Source organism: Tinamus guttatus, unplaced genomic scaffold (genome assembly GCF_059628265.1).
Source record: "Tinamus guttatus ecotype Peru unplaced genomic scaffold, ASM5962826v1 Tinamus_guttatus_pri_ptg000155l, whole genome shotgun sequence".
NCBI classification, from domain to species: domain Eukaryota; kingdom Metazoa; phylum Chordata; class Aves; order Tinamiformes; family Tinamidae; genus Tinamus; species Tinamus guttatus.
The window spans coordinates 8,860,769-8,877,065 of record NW_028288689.1 but is presented as its reverse complement, the minus strand read 5'-3'; the positions used below and the strand labels follow the sequence as shown (position 1 = coordinate 8,877,065).

General features: G+C 50.0%; 1 protein-coding gene across 1 annotated transcript in view; it reads left to right on the top strand.

The window, feature by feature from the left end:
• PSD2 (pleckstrin and Sec7 domain containing 2) overlaps nt 1-16,297 on the top strand; it is a 75,793-nt gene that overhangs the window by 33,921 nt on the left and 25,575 nt on the right. Inside the window, exons 4-8 of the mRNA XM_088522678.1 lie at nt 438-926; nt 4,171-4,365; nt 9,403-9,483; nt 10,072-10,184; nt 15,513-15,571. Of these exons, the coding sequence (XP_088378804.1) occupies nt 438-926; nt 4,171-4,365; nt 9,403-9,483; nt 10,072-10,184; nt 15,513-15,571 (937 nt within the window). The remainder of the gene's footprint in view (nt 1-437; nt 927-4,170; nt 4,366-9,402; nt 9,484-10,071; nt 10,185-15,512; nt 15,572-16,297) is intronic.

Here is a 16,297-nt window from a genome sequence, read left to right as displayed (position 1 = left end):
ACAACATCCAAAGTTAGATTAGATACTATGATTCTTAAGCACTGTCATGATTTTGAAGTATAGTCATAATTGGAGCACTTAGAGAAATAACCCGCAGGTTAAATCCATTCTGGCACTGGATCCAATCACAGAAGTCAGACACAAACAACTCCTGCTCAGAGATCTGGATTTTTACTGGGACATAATCAAATTAAGGGTTAGCCCTGCCCCTGGGATTGCACGCTGCAATGCTCTGCCTTCATCAGCTCTAGAATTTGTGCCAAGATTGAAGTTTGTGATAAAATTGGGAACCAAAAAGATTATGCAACATCTTAAAGTTTGCAATGGCCTGGAATAAAAGCATGCATGCCTGTCGCTTCTCCTGACTCCCACCTCTGAAGAGAACGATTCATGTCAATACTCTGACAGTATTTTCTACATCTCCCCTTTTGGTGCAGGTTTGCTGCTGGAGATACCAAGCTGAGCTGCACTGATGATGACAAGGAACAGCTCCAGTTTAAAGATATCAGGGATGGGTTCAGCTCGACCTTTGAGAAGATTGTTGAGTCTGATCTTATGAAGGGCACATACTACAGCAGCTTGGACTCTCTGGATGTGCTCTCTCTCACGGATGAGACAGACAGCTGTGTCAGTTTTGAGGCTCCACTCACCCCCTTGATCCAGCAAAGGGTCAAGGAAAGCCCAGAGCTCTTAGAGCAGAAACTGGTGGCCCAGCAGAGAGAAGCTGTTCAGCACACAGCTGCAGATAAACAAGAGCAGGCAGCAGCAAAGCCAATGGAGGGGGATTTTGGGAGCCCCCTGAGGCACTCGATCACCAGCAGCAGGTCAGAGAATGTGCTGAGTCGTTTGTCCTTGAAAAATATCCCAAATGGATTCCACGTGGAAGGGTCAGAGGAAGACAACAGCAAGATCATTAACTCCATCAGGTAAGTCAGGATGTGAGTTCCTCAAGCAAATGGCTGCTTGTCCTGTGGGGTCCTAATCCAAGAGCAAGGCTCAGAGGATGTGATAGAGATCAGCATTGTTTTGTTTTGCACTTTATTCTCCTTGTGCTTCCTTCCCTTGTGCTGTCCTGGCAGAGATCAAGCACCAGTAGGACCAGCTTTCACACCCATAGGTTGAGATCACATGAGAGGACCAAGGTCTCATGTCATTAGACCAGCTTGTCCCATAGCTTTGTGCTCTCTCCTCTCAAACCCATATTACACATGAGCCACAGAGTTCTGGGAGAGCCCTGAGAGCTCAAGAAGAGCCAAGGCTCAGAACTTTGTGTTCATATTTGCCTTGGGAGCTACCTGCATTCATCCAGATGGCAAATCCTGTCTGCCCATATAGCAGACAAAGCTGGGACTTTCCTAGGCAGAGCACTGCTTTGCTTGACATCTGCAAAAGTTCTTGGGAGGTTAAAAGCAGTCAGACCCACTCCCAAATGCCCTCTGAAGTGCAAGACGTGCCTGTTGTTTTCCCTGAGTGCTGGTGGCCCCATTGAGGCCTTCCCAAAGGCAGCAGTGCAGGCAAGAAAAGAATTCATCCTCATAGCAAAGAGACCACACAAGGGACAGTGCAGGAGGTCATTCCCCAGATGCAGCACCTCACTGCATGGCAGTTCCTTCCGTGAGGAAGCGGGTGATGAACAACCAGGTGAAGCCTCCAGTGGAGCTCTGGAGCAGGCTGGCAGGTGTGGGGAAGTATGTTCAGTTAATTGAAAGGCCCTTAATGAACCACACTGCCCAATATTGTGTAAATAGATGTCATAAGTGACTTTGGATAAGAAAATAAAGGGATAAAGCCCTGTCTACATGGTGCCAGTGGTGCTATTCTGCATGTTACTTGTGGAGACTACTGGCCTAAATGGCAGCCAGTAGCTAGGAAGAGAAAATCCTACCTGGGAGAGCAGTTACCTTTCCAGTCCCTTCCACATGATGCCCTGAAGGTCCAGGCCCATACAGATGGAGCAAATAATTCAAAGCTGAATACATATCTACATCTATCCCTCACAACATCCTCCTGGGCAAGCTCTGAAGTGTGGGATAGATGAGTAGACAAGGAGGTGGATTAGGAACTGGCTGGATGGCAGAGCTCAGAGGGTGGTGATCAGCGGTGCCGAGTCTAGTTGAAGGCCTGTTGTTAGCGGTGTCCCCCAGGGGTCAGTCCTCGGTCCAGTCCTGTTCAATTTATTCATCCATGACCTGGTTAAGGGCACAGAGTGCTCCCTCAGCAAGTTTGCTGATGATACCAAACTGGGAGGAGTAGCCGATACCCCAGAGGGCTGCGCTGCCATCCAGAGGGACCTGGACAGACTGGACAACTGGGTGGTGAAAAAACCTCATGAAATTCAACAAGGCCAAGTGCAAGGTCCTGCACCTGGGGAGGAATAACCCCAGACACCAGTACAGTCTGGGGACCAACCTTCTGGAGAGCAGCTCTGCAGAGAGGGACCTGAGTGTCATGGTGGAGGACAAGTTGACCATGAGGCAGCAGTGTGCCCTCGTAGCCAAGAAGGCCAATGGGATCCTGGGGTGCATTAAGAAGAGCGTCTCCAGCAGGTCGAGGGAGGTGATCCTGCCCCTCTACTCAGCCCTGGTGAAGCCACATGTGGAGTATTGTGTCCAGTTCTGGGCCCCACAGTACAAGAGGGATGTGGAGCTTCTGGAGAGAGTCCAGCGCAGGGCCACAAGGATGATCAGGGGCCTGGAACATCTGCCCTATGAGGAGACACTGAGGGAGCTGGGCCTGTTCAGCCTGGAGAAGAGAAGGCTGAGAGGGGACCTGATCAGTGTCTATAAGTGCCTCAAGGGAGGCAGTGAGGAGGATGGTGCTGGCCTCTTTTCAGTGGTGGCCACTGACAGAACTAGAGGTAATGACCACAAACTGAAAGCACCAAAAGTTCCACAGGAACTTAAGGAAAAAATTCGTAACAGTGAGAGTGACAGAGCACTGGAACAGGCTGCCCAGAGAGGTTGTGGAGTCTCCTTCTCTGGAGACCTTCAAAATCCGCTTGGACACAGTCCTGTGCCACGTGCTCTGGGTGATCCTGCATGTGCAGGGGGGTTGGACTAGATGATCTCTAGAGGTCCCTTCCAACCTTAAGGATTCCATGATTCTATGATTTAAGGTTTTTTGATCACGTTCAGCTCCCAAAGACACTGGTTTCCATCATTGTGCAGCTACCCATCTTTCAGAGCCTGACTGCAGGCTAAATGCTGCAAAGTGAAGGATGATGATGTGAGAGAGAAGGAAACAGAGGGAGCTTAGAGCCATCAACCACAGTCTAAACACTGGCCCATCGCATGGCAGGTTCCTCCCGTGCACTGTACAACAGATAGGCATTAAAGATCCAAGGCTGCTCTGTCCTTGGTAGGTTCGTGGAGAAGATCTTTTTCTTACCCACAGGAAGAGATCCAAGGTGGAGTGGTGGAAAGAAGCTAAAACTAGAAATAAGATCCAAGTTCTGAACAGTGAGGGTTATAAACCATGAGGACCTCATATCAGTGGACTTTTTCTCACCTAAGGACTGTAAATACATAATGGATTGCTTTCTAGTAGAGTGTCCTTGTCTGAGACAAAGACAGGGTACCAATGAGGATGAACACAGTAATCATTAGGAACCCATTTGGCCTAAGAATCTACAGCTATCACCATTTTGAAGAGGAGGACCTGAATGGGTGAAAGGTTAGGGACTGCAATGTGTATTTTTCATATCTTGCCTCTGGAGTCTGAAGGCTTCCTAAATTAATCTCAATATTTTGACTTATTTTGGGGCTCAAGTGAGCCTACTTGGAATTTTTGAGGAATCTTTCTCCCACAGATACTGATTTGAAAAGCTAAAACTTCTGACAGTCCCTGTATCCATTCAGGAAAACTTTCCATACACACGGAGAGATAGGAAGTTTAAAGGTTTTAGATCTGTTTACTTTTAAAAACTTCATCCTCATTTCTTGGTGTGAAGCCATTTTCTCTTTAGTCCTTTCCTGCAAGTTTGAAATTAAACTGTAGTGTTTGAGTGTCTAAAAATAGATTTCTGGTGATTTGAAATGACAGAGGGTTTGTGCAATGTCCAGTTCACAAATGTGTGTTTTATTTTTTGTCAGGACAGGAAGAATGTGGTATTTTCTGTGGGTTTCATAAAGTCACGTTGCTGCTTCTTGAATTTTTTTTTCTTCCGTGCAGTGATGCCAGCTTGAAAGATGCTCTTTCAGATTCGGACTCGGACATGGGCAGCACAGAGCAGCTTGACCATGGCAGCACAGACACTTTAGCAAACGGCTGCAGGGCAGATAGTGAAGCTGCAAAGAGGCTGGCCAAGCGCCTCTACAACCTCGAAGGATTCAAGCGTTGCGATGTGGCGCGCCAGCTCGGAAAAAAGTAAGTTGGGATGTTGAGTTACAGCAGGAGAATGTGGAACCCGGTAAGGTGACTGACTGAGCTGACAGAGCTAACTGTGTGGCAAGCAGAAAGAGATTTGATAAAAGAGGAGGTCCTGAGGGAGCACTGACAGTGCTGCTGCGAAGAGGACAGGGCAAAGCTATCAATGAACTTTGAATTGAATTTGGAAGGGGAAAGCTGTTACAGGGCCTTGCTGAATGAAATCAGGATCATTGGAGATCCTTCCAGTTGAAATTGGCCTGAGTGCAATGCCCTTACAATTTGAATGCTACAAGTTGTTTGTATTTTTTGGACATTAGCTTCCACAAGGTACTGTCCTCCAGAACCAAGAGTTTCCTGCATTTGGAAAATGCCAAGGCCAAGACCCCTGAAACAATCCCTGAACTGTAGAGTTTGTTATCCAGACCTGCATCTGTTTGGTTTGAGCTCCTCTTGGAACATGAAGGTGGTGTCAGGGGGACCCCCTTCCAGTGGATAGGACAGAAGCCCTGAAAAGTCCTTGCAGGGGGCTCTCTGGAAACACCTTTTTTTTTTAATGTTTGTCCCCAGAAATCTCCTAGCTGCAGTCTTTATAGAGAGTGTGAATCCAGAAATCGGTGATGGAGAGCCAAGAACCCAGTGATGTTCCCAGTGCCTTGGTTGATAGACTTGCCAGGATAAGGCAGAGCAGTGCTTATTCAAGGCATCTAAAATCAGTCAAAGTTACAGAGATTTTTAAAAGACAGAGTAAGAGTAGTGAAGGTGGCAATAGCGAATGATTTTAGGTTGCCAGTGGGTCTTGTGGTGCTGAATGTGTCCTGAATCAGCAATCATCTGCACAGAACAGCGGGACACCGCTGTCCCTCAGCAAAGCTCCCAGAGCAGAGGACTGGGATTTGACTCTCTGCTTACCTCTGGGGTGGAAGGAGCCCACTGAGTGATGTCTTTGTTTCACCTGTCAACATCCCCACTCCTTTCTTTGGATGTGATTTCTGAAAGCGGCTGCGTCTCTGCTTGCTGCTCTTCCAGGCCTGGCTGTCCTTCCCTTTCTTGCAGAGCTGGTTCTGCTAGCTGTCTGAGTCAGCTCCAAGCAGTGGGGTCTCTAAAGTGCCTCTAAACGTGCTGCTCACCCTCACCTCACACATACACCAAAACAATGTCTTGGAATAGTGTGCCATGACTGACACCTGGGAATTGACCCAGCCTTTAAAAGAAAACAGCTTTTGCTTGGATCAACTTGGCTTTGGTAGCTGCATCATCCCTGGCCTGGAGAGCGCTGCAAGCTCTGGGATTGAGTGGGGAGATTCATGGAGCCGGAAAGGAATGAGCATGGGAGTAGGTGCATTTTAATCTGATCGTGCCCACTAAGACAATATAAGACCAAATTACAACTGTGGGAACAGGATCAGCTTAATACTTTCAAGACAGCTCTATGCAGGAGGTGAACTGACTGGAGGATTTCTGAGAAAAGCAGAGAGGTACCTCTGATTTTTGGAATGTTTAACTCTTTTTAACCCCCCTTTTTTCTGAATGTTTCTGTGAATGTTGGCTATTTTATAAAAAATAAATAAATAAAAAACCCCAATATATACACCATTGTCAAACAAGTAGAAGAGACCTGGTGAACAAGGAAATGGAGGTTAGCACTCTCCAATGGGTTATTTCTAGCTGAAATAATGCAGTTCTGTGAAGTTACCAGAGTCCTGGAGCAGCTGCAAGACAGGAGACCTTGACAGTGGTCGCGCTGGGAGCTCTCCTGCAGCAATTCCCATGGGACTGCGTGTTCACAGAGCCCCTCATGCAACATCAGAGCACGTGTGACAATAAAGGGATCCAAGTAAAGTGATTTCAGCATTTCATTGCATCCTGAGCTGGGAATCAGTCCCATCGGCAGTAGACCTGGGGACACAGCATGCTTTCCTCCTTTGAAGAGTAGGTGAATTTCCTGTAACCAATGTTTTTATGGGAAATCTGACTTGATGCAGGTGATTGCAGCAGAATAAGGATATTGGAAAATACAGTGTAGGCTCTCTAGAATGGTGTGATTCAGATACCATGAATATCACAGACTGCATCCATGTCCAGCTACTCAGTGATACAACCAGGAGAAAAAGCTGAAAAGGTCGAAGCTCCTGTGCCCAGAGCGGCTTGTGACCAAGACAGGTTAATCAGCACTCTCAGGGCCTGAGCCTTCCCAGACCAAGAGGAGCTGAGGAAACACTAAACAACCAGAGTGTGAGGGAGAAGTAGATTTGTAGGGTTGCCTGTGGCAGCTGGACCACCAGCCAGGATGCTCGACGGGTCCCAGTGGGAAACTCCGTACAGTGACCTTATAAACACCTTCCTCATCGTGAAGTCTCATATCATATTTGAGCTGACATTCCATGCGGGAATGGCAGGCGTCCCTGCAGGAGGAGCTGGGACTGGCGCAGGTGAGCTCTAGGACAAGGACACCGAGGCAGTGAGCTGAGCGCACTGCAGCGCAGATCAGGAGCTCGCCCTGGCCGGTAGCTGAGCTCTGTGGCCCAGACGTGCCCTGCAGCCAGTGCTCGGTGTTGCTGAGCCCCAGACTAGACACAGGAGTTTGTTTCTTCCAGGGGAATGGTGGTCTGCAGGTGCCCTACCCAGCTGTTTCCTCAACAGAGCTGGCAATCCCTGTCCGGAATGTTTCCAGAGATGGACCGGGGTGAGGCACATAGGGAAAAGAGTGATAGGCCGCCCGGCCTGGGCCACTCTGGCAGCTGTCAGCTGTCGGGGTGCTGATGAGGACTCTCTCTGTGCTTGGCAGAGGCAGCTGGCACAGCCCGTGCCCTGGCAGCTTTGCTGGGCCCTGGCTTCAATCCCCTCGCTGGACTCCTGCGCCCCAGCAAGACTCCATGAGCAGCAAGGCCAGCAGCTAGGCCTGCCTGCCCACTCGGGGGAGAGGGGTGTCGAGTGGAGCCCCCACTCACTTTCATCCTGTCTGATCCAGTTAAGGATGTAAGTTAGGGCGTAGCTTCCAGTGTAGGCCATGAAGACATCTCAAGAGCTTTTCAGTCCACCCAGGATCCATGCTAGGCTCTGGACTTGCTTTTCTGTGCTTTTTCTCTAGGGAGCCTTGGGCAAGGCCAATCCTTCCTTTGGCAGCCCAGCCTGAAGTTAAGTGGGAAGAATCACACACTTGGTTCTCCCCATTCCTTATCCCATATCCCACTAGGAGCTGCCTTTCCTGATCCTGCAGTGGGTTGTGCTACTGATCAGGATCCATCTCAGGAGCAGCTGCCTTGCAACAAAAGATAAAATGATGCTGTTGGAACAGCAGGGAGTTCTGCCTGTAATATATCCTGGAGTGAAAGTAAATGTACAACAAAGCAATGTGCTTTTCATTTTGTAGGGAGAAAGAAAAGGAATTATATGGCAAAGGCTGAATATGCTGAGATCATCTCCCATTTCTTGCCAGCATTCATTGATTCTTCTTTTTTTTAGCATTATTAAAATCACACATTAACTGAAGAAACAGGACCAAATCCAAAGAATAGAAGATTTTCCACAGTAATCACAAAATTTTGGCTTGTGCTATCTGGACTCCTAAATCACCTCCAGACATGAATAATATTAAAGATCTTCATGACTGCCAGTGCTGTCAAATGCAAAACTGCTTGTTTGGGTGCTTGTTTGGATCAGAGTGGTGCCTTTAAATCATACCTGAAGGCAGAAGACAGGATGATGGAGACTTTTTTGCCCCATGCACCTGCAGCCCTTGCTGGCATCTGGCCTGATGCAGAAGCCAGGCCTGAGGATCTGCTGAGCAGGCGTCTGGAAGAGGCACTTCTAAGTGTTACAACCTGGCATTGCAGCATGTGGCTGTGGCCTCGTCCTTTTCTACAGCCACCTTATCAGTAACTTGGCAGAACACTTGCCTCGTGACCGTTCTCTGAAGAAGTGCCCTCCCTCACACAGAGGAGGGATGAGGATTTATTGTTTGTTGTTTCCCTTCTGGCCTTCGGGTTTTGCTTCTGTTTACTCCACCTTCCTTTCACACCCATCCAAGGATTGTTGCTCTGCCCATTTTTGTGGCCCAGCAGCAACGCTGGATGGAAGAGGCTAAACTTGAGTGATGCTGAGAATGATCTGCCCAAAACACCTCTGTGGAGTGAAGCAGGGAAGTCCCAGCACTCTCAGAAATAGTGTGTGCAATAATGTGTGTAGTGCTCCAGTGAGGGAGATGACACTCCGGAGGAGTCAACGGAACCGTATTCTGAGATGTCCTTGCCTTTTCTGGCAGTCACTGATGTAACTAGGTGCAGTTCTGCTATGTGAGTTGTGCAGATGAAGGGACTTGACAACACCCATTCTAGCTTTAAAGACAGTCAGTTTCCAGGCCTGCTTGAAGACCACAGCAGGGGCACATTTCCTTGAGAAACCTTCAGAAATCACCATGAGGCTAAGCTGAGCTCTCCTGCACCCCAAACTCCCCCAGTTCCCCAGTGGCGTCTGTCTAGTTGTCTTCCCCCCCACATGGAGATGTGAGCAATGGTGTGTGACGGTGGGCCTGAGAGCAGGCCCTGGACCTGAGAACATGTCACGGTGAGAGGGTAGGATGGGAGCTGGTGTGGAGCTGGAGGGCAGGAATATGCAGTAGGAGAAGGGAACATGTCCAGCAGTGGGAGGGAGTGGACCAGGTAAAAGAGAAGATGCCTGAGGAGTGAAGGGCATTCTTAGGACCTCCTGCTCAAGCTGCGTGGCCCTGGCTGACTTGGGAGGACGAGGCCCTGTCCAGCCAGCAGTGCAGGTGGCAGAGGGCTGCACTGAGGCCAGACATCTCCCAGTCTGCAGTGTCTAAGGATGGCAGCCAAACAGTGCAAGGCCAGGGGCACATTAAGACCCTTTGGAAGCCTCTCAGTAGCATTTCAGGCTGGGATAAATTCCCCTTGGGTCTGGGATCATGTCTGTGCAGTCCTGTTGGGAGTTTGGGCTGGCCAGGAGACAGGAGTCTGCTCTTGTAGACGGTGTCTTCTTCTCTGATGAAAGGGCTGACTACTCCCTCTTTAATTACAGTAACGAATTTAGCAAGTTGGTAGCAGAGGAGTATCTCAGCTTCTTTGACTTCACTGGCCTGACCCTTGACAAAGCACTCAGGTGAGCTGCTCTCTGGCATTCCTGTGTACGGCCTGGGTGAACAGAGCTGAGCAACGCGGCGGGTTTCTCCTCTGCGCGTGCCCCAGCTCCACGGAGGCTGCTTGTGTCCTGAGAACGCGGGTGGGGAGGGAGGAGCTTCATGTTGTGGTTAAACCTTTGTTTTGATGTCACGTTTGACACAATGCACTGCCACAAAAGTTGGCTTTGACAGCTGGGCCCGCTACCTGCTTCCCCATGATGGAGAGCAGCTTTCCCAGGAATCCCATCTTGTCCAACATCAGAGCAAACAGGAGTAACTTCTGCCCTTGTGATGGATAACCCATCCTTGTGCCATCATGTTGGAGGTGAGGCAGATTTATTGATCTCTCCTGGCACCATGGTCCCCTACACACCTCAGAGACGGTTCCATAGACACTTGCTTTGAAGCCTGCAGGGTCCAGGGCCTCACAGGCTAAAGTGAGGACAAGGGCCTCCCCAGCGGCTCTGAGGACCCTGAGATGGAAAATATCCCCTTTCCATCTCTCTCCTCAGCTTGGACACTGCCTGGCAGATGGGTCCCCTGACATCTGTGTTGTTTTCTATTTGCAGGACATTCTTGAAAGCATTCCCACTGATGGGAGAGACACAGGAGCGGGAACGGGTGCTGATTCATTTCTCTCGACGGTACTGCCAGTGCAACCCAGAGGAGAGCACTTCTGAAGGTACTGTGTTCTTTCCCTGGCTCTAGTGAGGTACTGCTGCATGCTCCCAGTGCTCCTGACACACAACTGATGGATCTCATAGGCTGAGCAAAGGGCAAGTTATCCATAGCCAGGCCATATCACCCACTGGACACAAAAGATTCCGTTTCTCCCTTGATCTGGGATCACACCCTGCTCATCAGCCCAGCCCTGGGTGGGATTGGGGGTGCCAGGTACCTCATGAGGAAAGCCATATGAGTGCCATCAGGATCAGTGACAGGAAGACACTCCCTCCAGGAATTTTGTCCCTCAGACCTAACATGCACGAGCTGTGCTGAAGGCAGGTTCCTCAGCTGTAGCCTGTCCGTCTCAGAGTGGCCTGTTTGTTTAGCAAAGAGCAGCAGTGCACAGTGTCATAAGGATTTTCCAATCCCTGTGTGAAATTAATGGGACACAAGCTTTTCCCAAAGTAGAATGACCTCTTTGCTTTGGTCAGGGGTATCCCAAAAGGCTATAGTTATAGATTCTATTTTCCTGTGTTTACTTTGCGCGTATGTGATGTTCCCCCCTCTCAGTTCCGAAGAGCACCTTCCTCTGAGACTCATCCTCTACCTGCAGAAATCAAGCCGCAAGCTGAATTTTCAAGGTCTCTTTTCAGATTGCCCGGCACTGATTTAGCGGGAGTTGAGACTAAATGGAAGTCCCTAACCAAAATATCCCAAGTGTCCAATCCTGACCCTTTTTCAATGTCTCTCCTGAATGATCCTCAGTTCCATGGCATCTGCCTCCCACCCCGCTTTCCCAGAAGGACCTTGGCACCCTTTCTCCTTCTCTGTTCCTCAGATGTCTTACACCCACGGGCTGGAAATGGATGTGTGCACGCAGTAACTTGAACAGTGGTTGAACTGGCACATAGAATCGTAGAATCATAGAATGCTTAGGGTTGGAAGGGACCTCTAGAGATCATCTAGTCCAACCCCCCTGCATACACAGGGACACCTAGAGCATGTGGAATAGGACTGCATCCAAGCGGGTTTTGAAGATCTCCAGAGAAGGAGACTCCACAACCTCTCTGGGCAGCCTGTTCCAGTGCTCTGTCACCCTCACTGTTAAGAAATTTTTCCTTAAGTTCCTATGGAATTTTTGGTGTTTCAGTTTCCGGCCATTTCCTCTAGTCCTATCAGTGGCCACCACTGAAAAGAGACCATCGCCGTCCTCTGCACTCCCTCCCTTGAGGTATTTATATACACTGATTAGATCCTCTCTCAGCCTTCTCTTCTCCAGGCTGAACAGGCCCAGCTCCCTCAGCCTCTCCTCATACGGCAGATGTTCCAGGCCCCTGATCATCCTTGTGGCCCTGCGCTGGACTCTCTCCAGAAGCTCCACATCCCTCTTGTACTGTGGGGCCCAGAACTGGACACAATACTGCAGATGCGGCCTCACCAGGGCTGAGTAGAGCGGCAGGATCACCTCCCTCGACCTGCTGGAGACGCTCTTCTTAATGCACCCCAGGATCCCATTGGCCTTCTTGGCCACAAGGGCACACTGCTGCCTCATGGTCAACTTGTCCTCCACCATGACACCCAGGTCTTTCTCCGCAGAGCTGCTCTCCAGAAGGTCGGTCCCCAGACTGTACTGGTGTCTGGGGTTATTCCTCCCCAGGTGCAGGACCTTGCACTTGGCCTTGTTGAATTGCATGAGGTTTTTCACCGCCCAGTTGTCCAGTCTGTCCAGGTCCCTCTGGATGGCAGCACAGCCCTCTGGGGTATCGGCTACTCCTCCCAGTTTGGTATCATCAGCAAACTTGCTGAGGGAGCACTCTGTGCCTTCATCCAGGTCATTGATGAATAAATTGAACAGGACTGGACCAAGGACTGACCCCTGGGGGATCCTGCTAGCTACAGGCCTCCAACTAGACTCTGCACCTCTGATCACCACTCTCTGGGCCCTGCCATCCAGCCAGTTCCTAATCCACCTCACTGTGCACTCATCTATCCCACACTTGAGGAGCTTGCCCAGGAGGATGTTGTGAGGGACGGTGTCAAAAGCCTTGGTGAAGTCGAGATAGACGACATCCACCGCTCTCCCCTCGTCTATCCAGCCGGTCATTTCATCATAGAAGGCTATCAGGTTAGTCAGGCAAGATTTCCCCTTGGTGAATCCATGCTGACTACTCTTGAGCACCTTCTTGTCCTCCATGTGCTTGGAGACAACGGCCAGTATGAGCCGTTCCATCACTTTTCCGGGGACGGAGGTGAGGCTGACTGGCCTGTAGTTGCCTGGGTCCTCCTTCTTGCCTTTTTTGAAGACTGGCGTGACATTGGCCTTCTTCCAGTCTTCCGGCACCTCCCCTGTTCTCCAGGATCTTTCAAAGATGATGGAGAGCGGCTTAGCTATGGCATCTGCCAGCTCACGCAGCACTCTGGGGTGCATCCCATCAGGGCCCATGGATTTGTGGGTATCGAGGTTCCTTAGGTGCTGTCTGACCCAATCTTCCTCTACCCAGGGCAAGTCTTCCTCTCCACCAGCTTCTTCTCTTGTCTCTGGGGCCTGGGGCTCTAAAGGGCTGCCCTTGGTAAACACCGAAGCAAAGAAGGCATTGAGCAACTCTGCTTTTTCTGTGTTATTTGTAACCAGGGTACCCATCCCGTTCGCCAGCGGACCCACGTTTTCCCTGATCTTCCTTTTGCTGTTAATGTATTTGAAGAATTTTTTTTTGTTATTTTTAACGTTCCTTGCCAGCTTGCCTTCCAGACGTGCCTTAGCTTTCCTTGTCGCATCTCTGCATTCCCTGACTACGTTCCTGTATTTCTCCCATGGGACCTGTCCTTTTTTCCACATTCTGTATACCGCTGCCTTCTGCTTGAGCATTGCCACAAGCTCCCGGCTCATCCACGCAGGTCGTCTGCCCCCTCTGCCTGCCTTCCTACACACAGCGATGCACTGCTGCTGGGCGTGGAGGAAGTACTGCTTGAAAACTAACCAGCTCTCTTGGGCCCCCCTGCCTTCTAGAGCACTAGCCCATGGGATTCTACCGAGGAGGTCTCTGAAGAGGCTAAAGTTGGCCCTCCTGAAGTCCATCGTCGCAAGGCTACTTACAGCCCTGCCTCCTCCTCGTTGAATCCTGAACTCCACCAACTCATGGTCACTGCAGCCGAGGCTACCCCCCACCTTAACATCTCCTACTAGGCCCTCCCTATTTGATAGCACGAGGTCCAGTAGCCCACCTCTCCTCATTGGCTTCTCCACAACCTGCGTCAAAAAGTTATCGTCGACGCTCTGCAGGAACCTCCAGGACTGCTTATGCCTGGCTGTGTTGTCCTCCCAGTTGATGTCGGGGTGGTTGAAGTCCCCCATGAGAACCAGGGCCTGTGACCGTGAGGCAATATCCAGCTGCCTATAGAAGGCCTCATCAACCTCCTCGTCTTGGTCAGGTGGCCTGTAGCAGACACCCACCACAGTGTCTCCCACATTAGCCTGCCCTCTAATCCTTACCCACAAGCTCTCAACACGCTCATCCTCCACTCCCAGATTGAGCTCCATGCATTCCAGTTGCTCTCTCACATAAAGTGCAACTCCACCACCTCGCCTTCCCAGCCTGTCCTTCCTAAAGAGCACATAGCCTTCCATGGCAGCGCTCCAGTCGTGCGAGCTATCCCACCACGTCTCTGTGATTCCAATGAGATCATGATGCTGGGACCGCACACAGATCTCCAGTTCATCCTGCTTATTCCCCATGCTTCGCGCATTGGTATACAGGCATGTACATGGTATACAGGCATGTACATGTAGGGATCAACCCTCAGACTCCATCCCACACGCTTGAACTTATGTGTATTTAAAGGCCAGCTAACAGTAAGAAAAAAATGCTGAAGTTTTGCCATGCTGACAGAGATGACAAAGCTGGAAATGAAGTCTTGATGTGGCTTGCACGTGTTCATTGCATTACTTGGGTTCCAGCTGTGTGGCATCCCTCAGCGGTCAATATTGAGTCCAGTCTTGTTCATCAGTGACCTGGATGAAGGGTCAGAGGGCACCTTCAGCAAGCTGGCTGAAGATACAAAGCAGGGAGAAGTGGCTGATCAGCTGTGCTGCTGTTCAGAGGAACCTCAACAGGCTGCAGAGATGGGCACAGCAAAACCTCATGAAGTTCAGCAAAGAGAAGTGCAGAATCCTGAATGTAGGGAATAATAATCCCATGCAATAATACAGGCTGGGGGCTGACCTGCTGGAGGGCAGCCCTACAGAGAAGGTCCTGGGAGTCCTGGTGGACACCAGGTTGATCATGAGCCAGCAGTGCGCCCTTAGGACAAAGGCCCCAACCTTGAGTGCTGTGGCCAATTCTTGGCTTCTCAGTACGAGAGACTTGGATTTACTGTAGTGAGACCAGCAAAGGGCCACTGAGGTGATGAAGGGGCTAGAGCATCTTCCACCTAAGGAGAGGGGGAGGTCCCTCCAGAGGTCCCTTCCTACCTCAACTGTGCTGTGATGCTGTAACTCACAGCCTGGCGCTAGGGTGTCATTTCACAACACAGCCTGGGCTAGAGGAAGAAACTGGAAGTCCCAGCTCATGTGGAGCTTGTTCCACGGAGCAGGCTGCCTCCGTGAAACCAAGAACAAGGCCAGAGACTTCATCGCTTTCCTCCTCGGCTTTCTCCCTGGTGCTGTTCCAGCTGACCCTTTTGTGACTCTTGAGGGGACTAGCTGATGTCCTCAGGAGTGCTTTGGCATCTAACTGCCGTGTGATGGTACATGGAGGCAGGTCTCTGGACCTTGAAGCTTCAGCATACAGCCTGATCTTAAAACAGCGACAAGCCACCAGGCTCCCTGGTACAGAGTTGGGAGCTGTGTTTTGTCAAAGGAAAAACTTTACATGAGCTTTATTAGATCAGAGGGCACATTTCATAGTTGGGGAGCCAAAAATGCTGCCTTCATTTGTAGTAAAAAAAAATGGGGGGAAATTCCAGAGCTGACAGGCCACCCTAAAAATAAAGAGAAGTAGCTCTTTTGCTAGAAGTCTGTGCAGCTTTTGCAATGGCATTAGCTCAAAATGGAAAGTGGAGAGGAATCTGCAGAGCCTGATGTTTAGAAAACCTTTGACAAAATTGCTTTGGCGCCAATTCTGTGGTGAGCTTTCCTGAAAAACTTGAAGTTTGAGGAGAAAGAATGTGTTTTTTGTTGAACTAACTGGCATAGTTGGAAGAAACAGCTGTGCTTTAAGGTGTGTGAGTACAGGCCCAGCAGTTGGCCTTTCCTTTTGCATCAGAGAGGCTGCCCAAGCAGAGTGAATACTGAAACCAAGTAGGAAGGGAAGAAGTAACTGGCAGCTGACTGTATTATGTGTTTCAGATGGGATTCACACGCTCACCTGTGCCCTGATGCTGCTAAACACAGATCTCCATGGCCATGTAAGTAGTACTTAAAAGATGCATCCTTCCTGCTTTCCTTCCCAATGTAGAGGTCTTTCCCCTTGTGCAGGATGTATTGCTGGAAAAACAAGATAGGTTGGAAGAAATATGTAACCTGGCTCAGAAGGAGCTGTTGGTGCTAGGCCTGGTCCTGGAGACAGATCTTCTCTTAGTGTCACTCCACATTCAAACCAAGGGCAAGTCTCCTGCTAACCTCACACTCTACAGGCACAGGCAGGTCTTCACGACCAGTCTCTGCAATGCAGGCAAACCACAGCACCAACTGTGCTGCTGCTTCTTGTGGGGCAGACACCTGAGGCTCCCTCATCCCCAGGACTTCTGCAGTGCAGTCAGCAGTTTCATACAGGTCTGAGTTTGATATTTGCTTTCCACACCATGAAGCAAGTTGCAGCAGCAAGTCCTAACCAAGTCGTTATGCTCAGCCACTGGAGAGCATCACACAGAGAGCTTCTAGACAAAGAGAAGGGGGAGAAGAGCTCACTGCCAGAAGGGGAGCTTGAACACCAGCACAGGCTGTTAGGAGAGCTTCTATCGCATCTAAGAGGCACTTTCAGCCTGCACAGACTGGACTTGTTCCTAAAACCACTGAGGAGAGAGTATAGAAGTAAGGAAAAACTGCTGCAGAGGGGAGCTGGACTGGGCAGCAGTGGGGGGAACAGCACTAGAAAGTGATGTACCCTGGAGATACCAGCACCAGAGTACAGC